Source organism: Epinephelus lanceolatus, chromosome 6 (assembly GCF_041903045.1).
Source record: "Epinephelus lanceolatus isolate andai-2023 chromosome 6, ASM4190304v1, whole genome shotgun sequence".
NCBI lineage: Eukaryota > Metazoa > Chordata > Actinopteri > Perciformes > Serranidae > Epinephelus > Epinephelus lanceolatus.
Genome location: NC_135739.1, coordinates 30,871,672 through 30,891,439, shown reverse-complemented (window position 1 = coordinate 30,891,439; position 19,768 = coordinate 30,871,672). Strand labels below are relative to the sequence as shown.

The following is a 19,768-nucleotide window of genomic DNA, read 5'->3' as shown; positions in this document are numbered from 1 at the left end:
ACAAAGATATGAATCACACAGAGAGATTGGACGCTGATTAAAAACAAGTTTTTACCCTCCGTTCACCCCAACAAACTTCAGGTTTTTCTTGGCTCCCTTGTTCCCCTGCTTGTCAGCAACACCATTTTTCTTCATAATAGATTTGAGACCTGGTGAAGAGGAGGACAGAGAGAGAGATGAAAGAAAAAGGGAGGGTGGGAAAAATTCATTAGGCCTTTGTGGAATATGAGTGTGTATATGTTTGTGAGAATTCATATTCTGTATCATTTCCAACATGTTCTCATAAACACACAAAACGCAGTAGGTTGTTTGTCAATGCATGATCTGCAACCTGTGCTGTTAATGTATGGCTGAGTTTACGCAACTAAACAACTGCTTGATTTAGGTTACACAGATATCACATTATCACAACTTGAGCTGTAAATACATGATTTGATACTCTCTTGCTGTTTATGAGTGCATGAGTACAAAGAGGAACTTGCAGACTAGTGACAAATTCACGAAAAACATGAGGAAGTAGAAAAAGGTTCCCCAAGGGTCACTGAATGTTTTGATGAGTATGAAAATTATGTAAAATATTTATATGGTCATTGCAGTAAACGCAATTGAACACCTCCAGGATATGGAGGTGGACCAACATGTTAGTTAAAAAGACTTCTTTGTTACTAACCAGGCCCGCAGAGGGTTCAAAGGGTACAGAGGAAGCTGGCCAAAGGCCCAGTGGCCATGCAAAAGTCTATGTTTGTCCCTTTAATGGGATCAAGTACTAACAATTTACTTACTGACTTATTTACTCACAGAGAGAGAGAGTTACAGTGCTCGGGGATTACTGCACCCGGTATACGACACAACACCACTTTATCCTATTATAACAATACTCACAACTTGGATTAATTTTTATGAAAAAAAAACCTTTTGATTTATTTGATCTAAGGACCCTTATGGACCAAAGGAATATGAATAACGTACAGGGTAATCGAGATATGGACACATAATTTGAGGTAGCCAACAACCTGGTTTTATACACCTGAAGAACTTCTATAAAAAAACAGACCAGGTGTCTAATTGAGACAGGCCTGTATTTGTCAAAATGTGGAGCCAAACAGGGCTAGTAAAAGGGACTAGGTGTCAATTGGGACTAGGCTTTTAATTGACATTTTACAGTATTTACATAATACATATGTTATATTTATTGTTATCATTAAAACACAATTTAACTCATTATCTGATACCCCAACCCCTGCAGTTATTATAAAAATGGTACGGCCCAGTTTACCTGATACTGGTATCAAAAAATACTAGACATCCTAAGGCATCCATTGGTACCAACCAAGTCAATCTATCTTGTCAGGTTTAATAAGAATAAATAACATTGCCATTTATTAAAATGGTGAATTTGAATATTTCAACATATTGTATGCATTCTTCAGATTGCATAAACTAACACATAATAAATGCTGGATTTGGAAAACGTGATAGATGAAGAGCATATTAAGGCCTCTTTGTTCACTCATGATTTGATCTTACAATTTAATGCCTTGCAGTAAAACAGAGCATGGCGTGGTTGGGTCTATAACACTGGATTTGGAAATGGTTGTTAGAGACTTCATCTTGGTTTCTACAAGTCTATAAGTCGGAAGCTTATTTGAAATTGCCCATAGAGCTAATGTTGGGTGGGTAGTGGTGTTGCTGGAGTGGGTGTATGGATGAGGGGCCCAATTTGGAATATTTTGTTCCCCTGTCCATCATTACCAATAGCTGGCCTGTACTTAGCTGTGTGTAAGTTACTGTAATAAGAAGCTATGTAAGTGAATATCCCCTAGAAAAGCATGTGCAGCCAAAGTTGCTGCAACTTCTGTAAATTCAATTCCCTCTGAGAGTCATATAACATTTCCTTATTCAAAATAATTTATCTTTCAAAACAGGAAGGATGATAGATATCTGAGGAAAGAAATCTTTTTTTCTCCATCATGGCTATCCGGCAAAGACAATCAGCACAACTGAGTAACTGAGTTTAAGTAGGTTATAAGTCTAAAGGCTGAGTAGAGGCAATACATCAAACTGATATTGGTAGCTCATGAGAATACAGACAATAATGGTTTGCACATGTTGGCTGTATTTCTTTGTGCAAGTGTATACAGTATATCTGCCAGCTGGTTTCAGTGTGTACTTGTATGTGTGTCAGTGCGTGAATATATGTGTGTCTCTTAGAAAACATTTCGGGGCTGGTTGATATTGAAGAACCTCTGGATGCAATTACAAGCAAATATAGCTCATCATATAATATGGAAGCCCTATGTTGACAGAGAGGCAGGAAGCTATAGAGCTTCATCTGTGTACTTTATATGCAGACAGCAATAGAACCAATGTGAGTGAACGGTAAAACACTGTCAAGAAAAACAATTCTATTTAATTGGAGTGCCTGTTTTTTTAAGAATTGCACAAGTAAGACACAATGACAATTAGACACTGAAGATCTTGTTCAAGAAAATCAACATAATCAAATCGACTGATAATTGTGGTTATTTTTAGTCCAGGACCACCCAAAGCATTTCCAGGGCGATGTACACAAGTCAAGATTATAGGCCATAATGACAATACACAACCTTGACATTGTCGGGCCTACTTATGTATGTAACTGCCCGATAATCGATTCTGCATGGGCTCCTTTGCTGACTCTCCTTGGCTCTAAGCCCAGTGTGGCTGTCTTAGTTGTGCCTGACAGCGAGACATGGTGCAGAGGCTCTGTAATGTTTTATGCAGGGACATAAGGATGTGGCTTTGAGCCAGAAACCACCACTAAAAAGATCCCAGCGACCACCATTTAAGAAGAAGAATGCTTTTAGATCCTCTATCTCTCTGGAGATAGCAACTGGGAGAGGGGAAGTTTAAAACATATTTGGCATTTTAATACATCCTCTTACCAACTTGTAATAAATAAAACAATGGTGTGATTAAACCTTTAGAGACACTGAGGTACTTCACTCATCCATACAAATTTCTAAAGCTCAACTCCAGTCTCTGATGGCTGGGATGAGTGAGGGTTCTCAGCGTGACAATCGTGGCTTCTGTTTCCAATATTTGTAGAAGAACACTGATGTCATTTCAGGCTGACAAGACAGGCTGGAAATCTCAGATGTCAGAGATGTAGAGATCAACCACAAAGAGAACACATATATATCCAGGCGTGCATGCACACACAAATAACTCTAAACCACTCTTGTATACTCTACTCCCAACTCTGAACTCAAAATGAACTCTGAACATAAAATATGTGATGTGATAGCAGAGGGATTCTGTGCTTCAGCTCCTGGACCAGAAACAGAAGAGTGAGACATCAAGGGAGGGGAGAAAGTCATCATCTGTTTGATGTGTGTGAGTGTAAAGGGGTTTGTGAGGGTCTGTGCTTGAGTGTCAATTTGACTATGTGCTGTAAGTGGGTTGGTAAGTAAGTAAGGGCTCATGGGCATGTGTGTGCCTTCTCTCTGTATAAGTGTGGGTGTGTGTTTGTTCTTTGCCTGCCCACCCTATATAACAGCTAATACTGTATCTTTGAAACATAGTGTGTTTTGTGCAGTTATGTTTTACAGATAATGCCATTAATTTCTATTCCTTTATTACAATAATGTTACTGTAATCCCAAGCATTTATATAAGAGGGACTCTACTTGTATATCCTGTACCTGTAAAGTACAGAGAAACTGAAGAAACTGGGATAAGGACGGAGTTAAACCTTGACCTCTGAACTGTTAAAGAAGCTTCAAAAGAAGATGCTAACAGCAGAGTAGATTGGTGCAAACAAAAAAAAAGAGAATATACCAGACAGAAATAGCTATAACTATAAACTAGAAGGCAAGGTACACCAATAAAATAACTGGGAGAATAGAAGTGTCACTAAATCGCAATCCATATCACTCACAGTCACTAGACTTCTGGCAAAGTACCGGATAATTAAGTACCTAGAAGAGTAGAAGGTATTATATTTCAGACAAGAGGGAAATAAAATCATTTCCCTGTCTTTTTCCTACTTAAACAGCAGAACCAAACTGATATGTAGTCACAGTGACTGTCCAGGTCTAAGAAAATATCCTATAAAGACATCAAGCAATACCCTTTAGTCCTACATCAACCCAGGTCCTAGTACTGCATGTCTAATGAGTCAGGTACACAATAATCTTTGTGTTGGCACAGTACTATTGATAGAAGTGCTGAAAGACATGACTTGACAGCACATCAGTAGGGTATTTCTGAATAATAGAACAGGACCAGCATGGTTTCCCATTGCACTGAAAATAAACTTAGAATTATAACGACACCACCTTGTTGTCAGTTTGATAGTAATAGCGTGTGTCTCACATCAGCTGAGAAGTGTGCAAGAATAAGCGATCTACATGAACTACTAAAAAGCTCTACACAAGTGACACCACAGAAATCTGTCAAATCGTTCTGTCCATGTTTGGCTGCTCCTGTCTGCGTTTTTGTTCAAAGGAGACAAGCAAGGATGGGAAATTAATAATCAAGGCTACTGAGTTGTACACATAGACATTAATCACGAGACATCTTGGCAGAGATCAGAAGGAACATGTTGTAATTAAGTGGCATGGAGAGTAGGAGCTGTGAGAGGATCATTTCGGTGAATAGAGTGGAATGGATGCAGCTCATTGAGTCTATTACAAAAAGGTATGTGAAGGACAGATGCACAAATGTGTATAAACCGTGGGGTACAAACTGAACCACAGGCCTACCTTGTTCTTGCTGTTTGCTGGCAGCAGCTGCTTTCTGGCCTGGAGAGTAGAAGGCAGAGAGGACACTGAGGGAGCTGACCAGTTGACTTTGAATAGTGCTCATTTTGGAAGGACCAGGCTTCCCTACTGGTTTCCCTGTCGCTGCTGCAGGGACTGCCTTCCCTGCAGGCTTGGCTGATGCTCCTTTCCCTGCCTCTGCTCTTTTCCCTGCCGTCTGTTTCTGTGTGTTTGGGCTTTCCTGCTGGCTGGCCGTCTGTTGAGTTCCAGAGCTGCTCCCCAGCTGCGCCCACTGCTCCCCCAGAAGCCCCGTTAACCGGGTTACGACTTGGCCCAAAGCCGCTGGCGATGTTGGTGACTCACTGGACCCTCTGCGAGGAGGCTGGGCCTCGCCAGCGTCCTTACGTGAGGCCTGGGCTTCAGTTGAACCACGACGCTGGGCTGTTTCACTGGAGCCTCTGCGTAGTGATTGTGTCTCGCTTGCATCCTTGTGAGGGGGTTGAGTCTCACTGGAACTTCTACGAGAGCCCTGAGACTGAGGTTGGGTGTCGCATGCCCCCTGGCGAGTTGGGCGGGTCTGAGCTTCTGCTGATCCACGGCTAGGAGGCTGTGATACACTAGATCCCCTCTGTGGTGCTTTACCCTCTTTGGAATCTCGTCGAGTTGCAGCAGTTTGAGACCGAGACTGTGCTTGAATTGATTTGGGGCGGACTTGGACTTCCTTGGAACCTGGGGGCGGGCCCTGAGTTGCAGTCTGAGGTTGTTTCTCACCTGACTCCCCAGGAGGCCTCTTTGCTGAGGTGCGGTCCTCAACCTGAGCAAGAGATGGGGCTTGCTGTTTTATCTGTGGTTCAGAGAGCTGTGTTGGGGTTTGGGCCTCGACAGGTGCAGGTGCAGGTGCAGGCACAGGTGAACCCTGTACCTGCACCTGGGGCTGGGTTTTTGTCTGGGGCTGGGATTCCTTGGCTTGAATTTCACTGGATCCCCTACGAGGACGCACAGGTGCTGTCTGAAGTTGAGAAGGTGATGGCTGTGCCTGGTCTGCTGAGAGCTTTCGGCCTCTCTGGGGTCGTACAGGAGCTACCGTCTTTACAGCTGCATTCTCTGCTGCTGCTGCTGTTACCACAATTGTGTCAGTGACCACAGTTTCTTTGATTGCTGCACACACAGTCTCACCCTCTGCTCTTTGTTTTTTCTCCACTGTCTCAAGAGTAATCTGCTGTGTTTCAACAATTTCACTTTTTAGAGGTTCAATTTCTTTTGTTTCTGAGCCCTTTTGTGCCGTAACCATTTCAATCTTAGGTTCTGTACTTTCTCCTGCTGCAACAAGAGGACTGGTACGGCCTTCATCCTGGCTTACAATATCTGAAACTACAGTTTGATCAGCCCTGCTTTCTAGTACTGTAATCGTACTCTCTGTGACAACTTTCGCACTTTCACTTTCTTCACTATCTCTTTGAATTCTTTCGTTTTCTTCCTTATCTTCCACACTTTCGCTGACCGCAGTACCTACACGCTCTACTCTTTCGCTGCCTGCACTTTCTCTCACTTGACTCTCTGCTTCTGCACCTCTGGCTGGATTGTTATCATGTCGTCTTTCTACCTCTGTCTCAGTCTGCTGGTCTGTCCTCTGCGCTTCCAATGTCTCGGTCACCCTGTCCACAGTGTCCACTCTCTCTGTCACTGTCCCCCGTTCTACACTGCTGGCCCTCGGTCTCTGCGGATGGTCCGTTATTGTCTCTCCCTCTGTTTCTGTGACTTGGTTTACCCTTTCCGCTACGGGCGTCTCCGTCATCTGATCCTGAGTGGCAATTCTCTCAGTTACTGTGCCCCGTTCCATGCTGTTGGCTCTGGGTCTTGGTGGGCTCACAGCAGCTGCTTCTGCCTCCATCCCTGTCACCTGTTCATGTGTGTCAACTTTATTAGTCTCTGTGCCTTGATCTATACTTCCAGCCCTTGGTTTGGGTACACACACCTCAATACAGATTCTATCTGTATCTGTTCCCTGATCTACTGTACCAGGTGATTCAGTCTCTGTCTCCTGGTTGGTAAAATCTACTTTCTCTGTCTCTGTCCCTGTGTCAATACTCTCTCTTCTTGGCCTGCTGTGTGCTTCTGGCGAACATATCTCCACTCTTATTCCATCACTCAGCTGTAGTATTTTCTCTTCTTTTACCTTGTTTTCATTTATTTGCTCTTTCAAAAGAGCATTCGTTCTCTCCAGGTCTTGTTTAGCCTGAGTAAGTTTAGCCTCCAGTGTCATTAGCTTCTCCTGCAGATTCTGCATACTGTCTGGGTCCTCAAGTTTTCCTCCTTTTGCTGCATCACCATCTTGAATACTGCTAGTCTCTGCGTCTTTTATAGCCATCCTAAGTGATGTTAATTCCTGTCCTGCAATGTCCTGTGATAGTTTTTTCACTGCATGCTCCAGAGGACTGTCTAATGTCTCCTTTTGTTTGTCTGATATTTCTGACGGCTGTGTTTGTCTCTCAGATTCTTGATCTGACAACCCACCCACTTCTCCATGTGCTGAGGAGCTCTCTTTTTGTGACACTTTACTTTTCCCTGTAACACTTTGTCTTCCTTTCCCTGTTTCTGGCTTTGTTGGCACGCGCTCTGAAGCTTCTAAACCTCCAGTGGGGTGAGTCATCAGAGCTAAGTTGAGCCCTTCTGTAGGTCTGTGTCCTTGTGGCTGAGCGCGTGGCCCAGAATCAGAATTCGGCACAATTGTAGGGGACGATGTGGAAACCTGGGCTTGGGCCTGGGCTTGGAGCTGAAGCAGTAGTTTCTCCCTCTCCTCCCTCAGTGAGCAGATCTGAGCCTTTAGTTCTGGGATGGTTTTGACCTGCTCTTCCAGCTCTCTGACCCGCTTCAGTGCCACTGTGATCTGCTGGTGAAGCCCTGTCCGATCCTGGGGAACACACCGTCTCTCTGTTATGTCCGGAGAAGCACGGAACACGTTCTCTGTCGAACCACTCTCTGGTGTTCCCACAACACGGTCTGGACTGCTTGAATCAGAACTTTTCCGCTGCTGTAGGGTGATGGGCATGCTTGATGCTCGGAGCAAGTTCGGCCGGCTTTGATTCTCCGCAGTTTTGTCTTCAACATCCCGAGCACCAGCTCCTACTTCCTCTCTGGGCTTAGCTGAAACATAGCCAGCTACCCCACCAGTTGTCCCCCTGCTGCTTTGGGTGGAAGTTCCCCCTTCACTTGCCCTGAAGTCAAAGATCTGTTGGACTTCTGTCACCCGTGATTTAGGCTTGGGCCCCAGGGTAGACGTACCAGACCATGTGCTGTCCTTTTCCTTCGGGGCAGGCCTAGCCCCATGCCCAGGAAGGCTGAAATTTCTGGGCAGAGTGCTGAATTTGGGCGGTCCCTTGACCCTTCGCTGAATGTGGACCCTTTTGATGGTATTGCCTTTTTCAATATCATCAACGTACTTGAGGAAGTCCAGGTCCAGGTGGAAGCCATAGGGAGTTTCCACTGAGTAGGGCAGCTGCTTCCTCTGAACGCCGCCCTCACTGGCCTTGGTCTGAAAGCCGTTGGCTGTAAGGAATTAACATAAAAATCAATCAATTAATCAATACTTCTCCTCCTACTACAAATAACAACAATGACAATAATAATAGCTGAAATTAAACAACTAAAATGTATTAAGGTGCAATTGCTTGATAAAATGAACGTGAACCAAATCACAGATTATCATCAGCATTATTATTCCTTTTTATCACTTGTACAGACAGGCTGTACTGTGCTGCACACATGGTGCTTCATTATGTAAAACCATATCACTTACTGGAAAGTAATTATCATGCAGTGATTGCGCCAAAACAAACTAATCAGCATGCAAAACGCTGCTCATGCTGTGTCAACTTATGAATACAGTATGAGACAGGGGACGGTTATCACCTGAAGGAAATAAAGCCTTCACTGCTCTTGGCCACATAAAAGAACAGGAAGTTAAATGTTTAACCTTGTATGTCTTTATTGTATTGTGTTATTAACAATCAGATTCTAAAGGAGTAATTTCTGTATTTACAGTTGTAGAAAAATAAGAGAAATCCAATTTGTGGCACAAGTTAGAAGCAATGCAATTGTTTGTTTAAGCGCAGGCTTTCAGTGACACTCACCACTTTTCTTGTCCATCATGGGATGCAGAGTTCTCAGTCATCGACTTGTGTTTGCTACAGTTGGAGCTGGCAGCCTGGATAAAACAGAAATGAGAGAGCTGTATAAGAAACTGAAATATTATCCATCATCGTCACCTGAACAATAGAGAGTCCTACATTCTGCCGTGTCTAATATTTTACAGGAGAATGCCAGATCTGTGAAATCAAATGAAAGAAGGAAAACAGTGTCTGGTCCTTGTGGATAAGGTTCCAGGACGTGTGCAACCTGAAACAGCCTGAAGGCTTCTTTTGTTTAAGTTACTTGTTCTCCAAGATTTATTGAATATTTTCATTGATTCAGCACAGCAACTGAAACAAGACAAAATGACAGCAGGCTCATACTACAGGAGAACAAATATTTGCCTCTCTGAGATAAGATATTCAATAAGTTATGTAAGACCACACTCCAGCCTTGACCGGGTTGCATGGAAAAAATGGTACAAAATATGCTGATGATTGTCAAAACCTGAGCAATTAGCAACAGTATCTAATAAAACCAAACATTATGTCAAATGTACATGTAGTAATATTTTAATGGCTAAACAAAAAGCAGCACTTATGACAAATGGTTTAGTATACAGCAGAGCCGCAGTGCTAACAGTCCAGATGGTTATACTGGGGTGTGGAAAGGCATTTCAATTATTCGGCTCATATGCAGCTGTGACTTTAAATGTAATAAAAAGGTAAATATGTAATTAATTATTGTGCAGCCTCAGCTACTCTACTGAAGACAACATTAAGAAGGTATACCAAGCAACAGTGACTATTAATAGTGCAATGAAAGGAAAGGTAATGCCATTGTGTCCATTAACTTAATTTGATTTGCCTTGCTGAGCCATATAAAGTCAACACAACCCTGAACAGGCCCACAGAAGGGAACACATCCATTTGGTGCCACTATGTATCATTTGTTCCACTTGGAGAAGCCAAGAAACCAGAGCCAGTTGCCCTTTTTTTGTACAATAAGCTTACTAAGGAGTAGAGCTAAGTGGAAAACAATTCAGCGAGAGGAGTCAGAACTTTTAAGGGCTTATGTAAAGCTTCCTAATAAAATATCCAATACTAATAATAAAACCTGGGCAATTTGGCCAGATTTGAGCGAGCCGAACAGCGCAAATCCACATTAAATGAGCACTTGAGCCCTCACAGACAAATATCAACTTTAAGGCTATTTAGCAAATAGGCACATATTATTCATGCAATTTCCATGCAAATTGTGTCACTGGAGAAAAATATCTGCTAGCGCAAGTGCCTGCAGCTCTGGTTTAATACGTGCTAGAGTTCAATCTTCAACATGTGAGGTGTAAATTAGCATTTTCATTATTATAGTGGGTGGTCTACCATAGTGTTATATGGTATATGTATTGGAAGAGATTGTACAGATGGAGTTTTTTTTTTTTTTTTTTTTTTTTTTTTTCACACCAGGCTTTCAGGCACTGTATTCTATTATGCCCCTGGGTTACAAGTTACTGCAGATGTTATGCCTGATGCTATACTGTATTGCAAATAGATATTACAATGCAACAGTGCAGGTCATGCTGCTTTAATGATGTTTCCTCTATCATGTGTCGTTTGCTTTCCTATTTTGATACCATTTTTACACTCAAAGAGGATAAAGGTCCAGTGGGAATATGGAAACTGTCTCTATAGAGGCGGTTCTCCCATTTGAAATGGCTGCTTTGATGACTCGAAAGAATGGGAACACACACCTCCACATTGTATCTCTCAACAAGAAGTTTGTGAAACTGAAAAAAATGTCTAACACGAAAAATACTCAACAAACAAGTTGGCATTTTCTCTGCAGCAGTTCAGTCCTAGTTTCTAATCACAAAGTCACCCACACTCTACTGCATGTGACACAGTTCAAATGCAATAAGACATCCATTGCAGCATGTTTTTGTGCTTGTACAGTACACTACTTCACTGATATACAAAAGTTTGGAGCAAGAGCATAGTCCTGGCCACGAGGTAAGCTCTGTGTCGTGCAGTGCTGAGTGGAGACATATTGCAAACCAAGCAATACATAAGCTGGCGATGCAATCAATCAAAATGACAACCAGTGCACCCAGGGGCCTAAACAGGAACTGTGACAAGCTCTATTTGGCTCCTGCATCGTCCTCATAGATTGAGCCTTAATAATGAACAGAGCTGGTGACCTGGAGCAGAAATGTTGTTTCTGTTACAGATGAGCAGATACACACGCACACATGGAGAAAGAGGCAAACAGATCAACTGACTGACAGCCTCTGCAAAGGATCTGACACCATGTGATTGCAACCATGGCAACCATTCTTCAATCCACTACTTCTGCGAGTGAGGAGAGCACAGGCATTCCTGACTCCTCCTGATGCCTAATGCGACTACGATCGGCTCGCTGTCCTTAAGGCTTAATTAGCCGATTTGGGAGCAGAAGAATGCTGCTTGTAATTGCTGAGTGAAGTACAGGCAGACCCCACTGGCAATTATACACAGTGGGCAGGCAACAAAACCCTCCTTAATTAGATCATTACTGAAACGGAGAGGTAGAGTAGGAGAGAATGGAGTAGGGACAGAAAGAGGGGGAGCTAAAAAAAGGAGAGAGGGGAGACAAAAGAGTAGAGATAGGGTGGAGAATATGTGGAGAATGTTGAATGAAAGCTTGAGTTTGGCAGATGAGTATGACAGAAAGAAATGAGGAGGGGTAGACGTGACAGAAGAGATGATACTGTGGGAAAAAAATGCCACTGTAACAATCAGTGACTTGACAGAACTGCTAGAAGAGAGTCTACTTGGCCTTCTCCACAGTGTAGTTGTGAGGATTTTTAAAATCCCTCCTTTTAATTAAAGTCACTCTTAAAATTACAGTAGGTAACTTTTATAAAAAAAAAATACATTTTTGTCATATTTGCTGAAACTGTCACTATATCCTGGCAGCAGTAATGAGACAGATAGTCTTTGAAAAAAATGTGTTCTTCTGGCTTCTCCTACTGCTCCAAATGGCATTTGCAAGAATCCACTATCCACCAAACAACCAGTCAGAGCTGGGAAGACTCTAGAAGGCATGCCAATCACTGCTTGTGCACACACTGTGCATCTCCCCTCCCACGCGCATGCGCTTACTGAGTCAAATTCACTTTTGTTTGCGTGAGGCTTCAGCTTTGTAGTTCTCTCCACCTCAGAAAAGTTGCTCCAAAGTTTACTCGTTTTATCTCAGGCTCGGTTTAACTCTTTCTTTTTAGCTTACTTTTCATCATCACTCCTTCTCTGTTTACTTGTTTGTGCCATGTATGCTGTTGTTGGCAACACAGCATGTGCAGGAATAATGCTTGGAACTGCAATAGAGACTCCCCCTGGATCTGATTGGCTGTTTACTTTCAGGCACGGTGGATCTATCTATAAAGCAAGGAGTCTGTGTGCGTGTCCTCGTCATATATCGAGAGCCATTCATCAATTACTTCACACTTGACGAGGTTATTGCTGGGGACCCAAGGATGTGCAGCGTTGAATTTGGAGCGATTGGGGCATGCTACTCGTTTAGTATTAATAAACTTTGAATGAACAAGTGAATGGCGGTCTGTGCAGAGGAGGGGGCGGGGCTTCAGGGCTCTACGTAGACTTGAGCACGCCTTGATCTATGTAAGCAAGGACTCTGTCGCTCACTACAGTAATGTTACATTTAACAACAGATGAAGAAAGAGACCAGAGATTTTGCATGTAGCAAACATTTCAAGCATCAGCGATGTAACTTTCAGAAATGCTTTTGTTACTGAACCCAAGGAAGTGTAGGGCCCTGCAGAGCGAGCGGCATGTCATCCTTAACCATACCCACCAGATGACTGTGGCTCCCTGACTTTGTTTTACCAACGTTACAACCAAACTCTTCTTCATTTTCCTGGAATTAATGGGCACGGAGAGCCAACAGAATAAGCGCCACTCTGCCATTGCAACTCTAAGTGTATACGTTTGCAACATTAGCTTAGAACACTAATACTGTTACTGCCAGCAAAATAACTCAATTAATTCAATTCATGCTCTACTTTATAACTGTAGAGGTTAAAGCAAGTGACTAATACATCTACAGTGCCCTCCAAAAGTATTGGAACAGTGAGTCCAATTCGTTTACTTTTGTTGTCGACTGAAAACATTTGGGTTTGACATCAAAAGCTGAATATGAGACAAGAGATCAACATTTCAGCTTTTATTTCCAGGTATTTACATCTGGATCTGATACACAACTTAGAAGATAGCATTATTTGTAATGGAACACAAAATTTTTAGGTGAGCAAAAGTATTGGAACATATAAACTTAAAATAGATTAAAGTGAATGAGACTTAATATTTAGTTGCAAATCCTTTGCTTTCAATAACTGCATCAAGCCTGTGACCCATTGACATCATCAAACTTTTGCATTCTTCTTTTGTGATGCTTTTCCAGGCTTTCACCGCAGCCTCTTTCAGTTGTTGTTTGTTTTGGGGGGTTACTCCCTTCAGTCTCCTCTTCAGCAGGTAAAATGCATGCTCTATTGGGTTTAAGTCTGGAGACTGACTTGGCCAGTCTAAAACCTTCCACTTCTTGCCCCTGATGAACTCCTTTGTTGTTTTGGCAGTGTGTTTTGGGTCGTTATCTTGCTGCATGATGAAGGATCTCCCAATCAGTTTGGTTGCATCTTTCTTTAAATTAACAGACAGAATGTTTCTGTAGACTTCTGAGTCTTCTGTGAACAGTTGATTGTGATACCTTCACTCCTGCCCTCTGGAGGTTGTTGCTGATGTCACTAACAGTTGTTTTAGGGTCTTTCTTTACAGCTCTCACAATGTTTCTGTCATCAACTGCTGATATTTTCCTTGGTGTACCTGTTCGACGTCTGTTGCTTAGTACACCAGTGGTTTCTTTCTTCTTCAGGACATTCCAAATGGTTGTACTGGCTATGGCCAATGTTTGTGCAATGGCTCTGATTGATTGTCCATCTTCTCTCAGATTCACAATTGCTTCTTTTTCACCCATAGACAGCTCTCTGGTTTTCATGTTGGTTCCACCTCTAAATGCAGTCTGCACAGGCAAAACCTATCGTACCCAATCTGAAACTGAGCTCAGACATTCAGTGCTATTTATTGTTTGAATAATCAATGTAATTGGGAAACACCTGGGCAACAAAACACACCTGTCAGTCACATGTTCCAATACTTTTGCTGTCATGAAAAATGGGTGGGTTCAAACAAAAGGTGCTATCTTCTAAGTTGTGTATCAGATCCAGATGTAAATACCTGGAAATAAAAGCTGAAATGTTGATCTCTTGTCCCATATTCATCTTTTGATGTCAAACCCAAATATTTTCAGTCTACAACAAAAATAAAGGAATTGGCCTCACTGTTCCAATACTTTTGGAGGGCACTGTATTTGAAAACGAATACAACCACTTCGGCTTTGATTCTAACTACGAGTAGCCATGACTTGAGTGTGATTTTCAAGGGTAGATTTAGTGATTTGGGGAATGTAAGTAGGCCATTTTCAGTTTCAGAGGAAGTTGCTTCTCAAAATTTTTATTATCAGGACTTTTTAAATATAAGACTATAGGTAAAAGGTAAGGTAGGGTAAAACTATGAATACCACACAGTTATGAAGCTTAAAGGCTAAAGTGCAGAGTGAAGCAAGGCATTGTCAACACAATGTACATTTACTTAACGGCTGTTCAAGGTGTAGCTTTCAATTCTAATCAGTTATAATCCTGGATAGTTTAATGAATTATAATGCATTATATTTTAAGTGTCATATTTTGTGAGTAAAATCTCAATCTTCAGCATAACCAATAGCATGTCTTTATCAGGTAAATGTAGCAGTACAGTGTTTTCCTCTGAAGCAGAGGTAGTAATTCACAGTAAGCAAGTCATACCATTGATTTTTATATTTGTTTGAGGGCCTTCTGTCTGTTAGTTTGGGGTACAATGACTTGAAATAGGAACATAATTTAATATTTTTCATGTCTAAACATGTAGCTGTTTGGGACCCAGGTGTTTTGATCATGACCAAAGGAAGCGCAGTGTCTTCTGTGAGGACAGGCATGTTTGCACAACTTATTGCAAATGCCATGACAAGCACTACAAGGAAACTGAGGATCAGGTTCACAGATTATCTGTCTCATGAACTACTGTCAGGATATTGTGACAGCTTCAGCTTTTTCATTTAAGTTATCTACTGCAGCTTTAATGGCTGTGTGACTAATGACAAGCCTCAGAGCAACAGAGGAATCATGTTGTATTTGGTGAACTTCAGCTGGGTAATATAAATGATTACCATAAATGATGAGCCATAATATCAGTCTATGTAAACACCCCCTGCAAATGCATAAGTTTGTATATGCAGTGTTATTGTGGCATGGTAACTAGTAGATTATCCAGGTTAGGCTGGTAATTAAATATTGGAAGCCCACGGTGCTGCACAATCCACACTGGATTACACTCATAATGACTATGAGCTAAAAGCTCATAAAGGCTATGTTAAGCCAAATTGACAGTATTTGCTACAGGCTACACAAGGCTAAGAGGAAGCCACGGATATGTGTGTCCAAAACTGTGTTTGTGAGTGTCAGCACCAATTTAGTCACTCTCTTTGTCAGTGTTTGTTTATGTGTGTGTGCTTATAGTATGTCGGTTTTATGTGTGTGTCAGGTTGAGTCACTGTTTTTGAGCAGTCTTGCACATGCACGACATAACCCCTTAAAGGACATGCAGTAATCTCTCATCAGCAATCCAATAAGCAGGACAGCTGGTCGAGAGGCGACGACATCGGTTATGTGAAGCCCGGAAGACAGGAATAATGAGAGTGTAGTAAATAAGTTCGTACTGACAGCCAGGGGGTTTCACATGTCAGCAGTGTGGAAACCTCAGCTAAAGTAATATAGTTGTTTTGGGGGTATTTTAGGAACAGAGACCCATGGAGTCAACTAAATACTCTGTGGTATTGTAAAATGTCAAAAACACACAGCAGTCTGTAGGGAAAACTGCTGCGGGAATTCTGTAAATCCAGCCTGTGATGATATGAATTAATGTTACAGTGACTGCCAAGCTTTTTTTCAAATTATACACACACACCCACACATACCAGACAAACACACATACACAGAAAATTACTGCTGACCCAACCTACCCAAGAAAAGGGGGAAAAGCATTAATTGAATGTCATGGGTCATTACATTGGAGTGCCTGTGTACTGGAGATTGAATTAGTCTGATACACTGACACAGAGCAGGCTTAGACAGAAGACAGGCCAACAGGAAATAGGATTGGAGAGCGCAAGCAGGGGGACAGGAGGTGGGCGGTATGGAGAGAGAGAGAAAGTGGGTGAGAAAGTGAAAAAGAGGCAGAGATGGGAGTGGCAGCTGTACGCTCATATCACAGACATGCAGAGCAGCTTTACCGTTACGTTTCCCTCTCTTCAAGCTCTCATTCTGTCATTTTCTGTCTCGTATTCATCTCATGTTAAAAAAAAAAAAAGGTACGCATGAATGCATTACAATCTCTCGTACGCTTACACTTGAACACTGTGCACCGGCTGCAGCTCTGCACATTAGTGTTCATCGGCTGTGTGAAAGCAGCAGTAGGGAGCTGCAAGCTGCAGCAGAGGAGGGAAAAACAGAAAGGACAGCAACAATAACACAAGTCCCCTAGTCCTTATCACAGCCCTGACATGGGACCGGCTATCTCTGTTTACCCATGTACTACCTTGAGAACGAAGGCAGAACAGTCCAGCTTAATACGCCAGCTCTCAGCCTGAGATAGACACCAACAAATTCAAGCAAGAGCACATGTGCAGACAAACACGGAGACACTGATAAAGACACACGTATTCAAAGTACTCAATACTTGTGTTAAGTGCCTACTGCAGCATAACCTCACAGCCGGCAGCAAAAGGTGGTATCTCAAGGGGCACCACAGTCAAAGATTACTTTGCAACCTAATTTGGGTGTTTAAAGGTACCTCATTAACATTTAAAGCCATTTGAGGACATTTCTAAATTTAAAAGGTAGCCTACAGGATTAAAAACAAAATGTAGCCGTTTTTTACAGCATGTTAACTTCAGCCACTTGGTTTTGCTTTGCTCTCCTCACCAGATAAATTAATTAAATTAGGCAAGTTTGCAGGATTTAGAAGCTTTCACTAAGCAGGCTTACCTCATTCGAATTAGAGGAGTTATTGTTGAAAGCCAGTCAGGACCACAACTGTGTTTGTCCTGCCTGTGAAAAGCTAAACCTCTGCCTTCACACTGCTACGCTGAAGTGGATGCTTTATATGGCAGTTCAGTATTGTTTTTGTTCATTATTGTTGTTCTTTGCCTTTTTGTTATTTGGGTCACTTGCTATAAATGTGAGTGCATTTAAATGGCAGAAAGAGGGGTGTATCAGTAAACAAAAACAAGCTGCATGTGCAATTTTGATGTCACAGATGACACCTACCTGTGTACAAGTGCAGTCTGTCCTGTGCTATTCTGATACCTTCAAAGCAACATTATGTAACTTTGGTAAGAGGAAACCACACACTATTACTTCTACAAATAAATGTTGAATAAACCAGTGATAATAGGCTCTATTGCTCAATTCAATACTCTTTACTGCTACACACTTATTTGGTCTGGTGTGACCATAGACTGTATTAGGCCCTGATCACACAGGAAGCGTATTGCAGGTTGCACTAATAAGAAAAATAAAAACACGTGCTGTGCCTTTTCGTTGTTGCCAGGTAACCACAACATCATGTCCTTATGCTAACCTTCCCGTATAATCACTCTACTTGTTTATATTTGTTTGTTTTTTCCCCCAGTAATTAGTAGCTAGTAACTAAAATGTTCAGGCAGAGGGTACTTGCTGTAGCTCTGGTTGAGGGTGAGAGGCTGTCAGTAAATAGTTAGTTGGGCACAGGGAAACAGAGATATGTGTGAGTACATGAGACCCTAAAAAAGAGGGTGGCTCATGGGGGGTACCACCAGTTGGTCCAGGAGCTTCTCCTCCATGATGGCTGTTTCCAGGCATATTTCACAATGACTCGGAGGCAGGTGATAATCTGCTGTCTATCGTCAGGCCGTATAGCTCTGGGTATCCAGCAATGGCTACCACCAGTTTCTCCTCCGTTGTTTACCAACTGTAAACTTGTTGTCATGACCACCACAGAAAACCCACCTCTCAATCATCTGATTGGACAATAGGAAAAAAGATGACCAAAAAACAAGAGATGACATTGGGCGATTTTCCGCTCAGAGTTGAAGATTTTTCAGCTCAAGGAGTTCAGAGTGCTACAACAAAACTACCAGGCGTCACACTGCAACACAAAAACACAAGCAAAAAGCTTCATTCTCATTAAAAACAATTACAACTGGCAGCTCCAGCTGCTAAAACTAAAACTGTCTATGTGATCGGGGCCTTGGAGAAGTGGACAGCAGTTGTGATGTCAAGCATTAGTTTGTGGACTGCTGTTTTAAAGCCTTGGACAAGATGGTGGAGCTAAAGAGGACACGCATTGTTTCGCCTCTATGCTGACTGAAAGGTTGCTGGGGTAGTGACTTGTCAATCACAAGGTACTCACATCCAAAGCATACCCTGCTTTATCATCAATTTTACTTTAAACAGGACCACAATTTACAAAATGAACATCATCGTTTATTAAGCAAGTGATTGAGACCATAAACTCATTTGAAAAATGTTTACTGAGGTAATAAATCAATGAGAAGTAGGGTCATTTTCTGAAAGACGTCTATACAAACAGACTTCTTTTTGCAGGGTTTAATGCATTTCCACATTTATTTCACTTTTCAGACCCGAAGTGAACCCATTGTGTATGACCAGTAGCTTACTGAAGCTAGGGTGACCATATTTTGATTTCCAAAAAAGAGGACACTCGGCCGGCCACGACATAGCCTACTTAAATGATACTTGTATCCCCTATAGAAAGGGGACACATACACACACTAGAGTGTGGCGATCCGAGCCCGATGGTACCCGACGGGTCGGGCTGGGTTTGGTCAAAAATGTAGCTATAAATTGTATTCGGGCTCGGGTCGGATTTGGTCAGCTTTCAGTGAAAATGTAGTGTAAAAATAAATAAAATCCTATTGTCTGTCCTGTTTATTGCTTGGGCACTGTTATTTACGTGACAACACCTGAACATAACACACACAGACACACATTGGCTGTTTGTGTCTACCTCTCCCCTCTCTGGAAGTCTCGGATCTCCAGCCGCCCGCCTCCGCCTTGATTAAACGCTGAAAATAAAATAAAAGAGGGAGTCAGGTTTTTCCTATTTTATCTTATTTTGTTTTATTTCTCCCTCTCCTCTCGCTGGAAGCGTCGGTCCTCCCGCCTCCCGCTCCCCTATCAAACACGGAGGTCTCCCTCTCCACAGCTGAGCACCCACGGCGCGCGCCCGGCCTGTTAAATAGCCTGTAACCACTGTGTGACACAAACTCAGTGCTTTGGTCATTAAATAATGTCGGGCTCGGTTCGGGTTCGGACAGAAATATGTGGCCCGTGCCGCACTCTAACACACACACACACACAAACGGAAAACCGGACATTATCATCAGTTTATAACCCCCCCCCCCGGACGCCCCTGACGGGACGTGAAAAGTGGACATGTCCGGGCAAAAGAGGACGTTTGGTCAGCCTAACTGAAGCTAATGGTAGCTAATGGTAGCAAGCTTTACAGTGATATTTCTATGCATCCTCTCTACTTGTACTGTTGTTACACTATGTTTTAGCATTCGCCATTAGCCACTGTTGGCCACGAAAACTCACTTTGAATAGATTTAGGATCACATCATGACAGCTGTTGCTTTTTTCAGGGTGTTACACTAAACCTGATGTTTGTACTCATCTGTGTCCCATTACAGAGA

At 42.4% G+C, this 19,768-nt stretch overlaps 1 protein-coding gene across 4 annotated transcripts in view; it reads right to left on the bottom strand.

Annotated features, from left to right (window-relative positions):
- The window catches only part of kank4 (KN motif and ankyrin repeat domains 4), a 99,628-nt gene that overhangs the window by 14,151 nt on the left and 65,709 nt on the right, over positions 1-19,768 (bottom strand). For all 4 annotated transcript variants that reach the window (XM_033621961.2, XM_078168962.1, XM_033621962.2 and 1 more), the window contains exons 2-4: positions 8,872-8,945; positions 4,745-8,287; positions 56-149 (exon numbers count right to left, since the gene is read on the bottom strand). In XM_033621961.2, coding sequence (XP_033477852.2) covers positions 56-149; positions 4,745-8,287; positions 8,872-8,890 — 3,656 coding nt within the window. In that variant the 5' untranslated portion in view covers positions 8,891-8,945. The remainder of the gene's footprint in view (positions 1-55; positions 150-4,744; positions 8,288-8,871; positions 8,946-19,768) is intronic.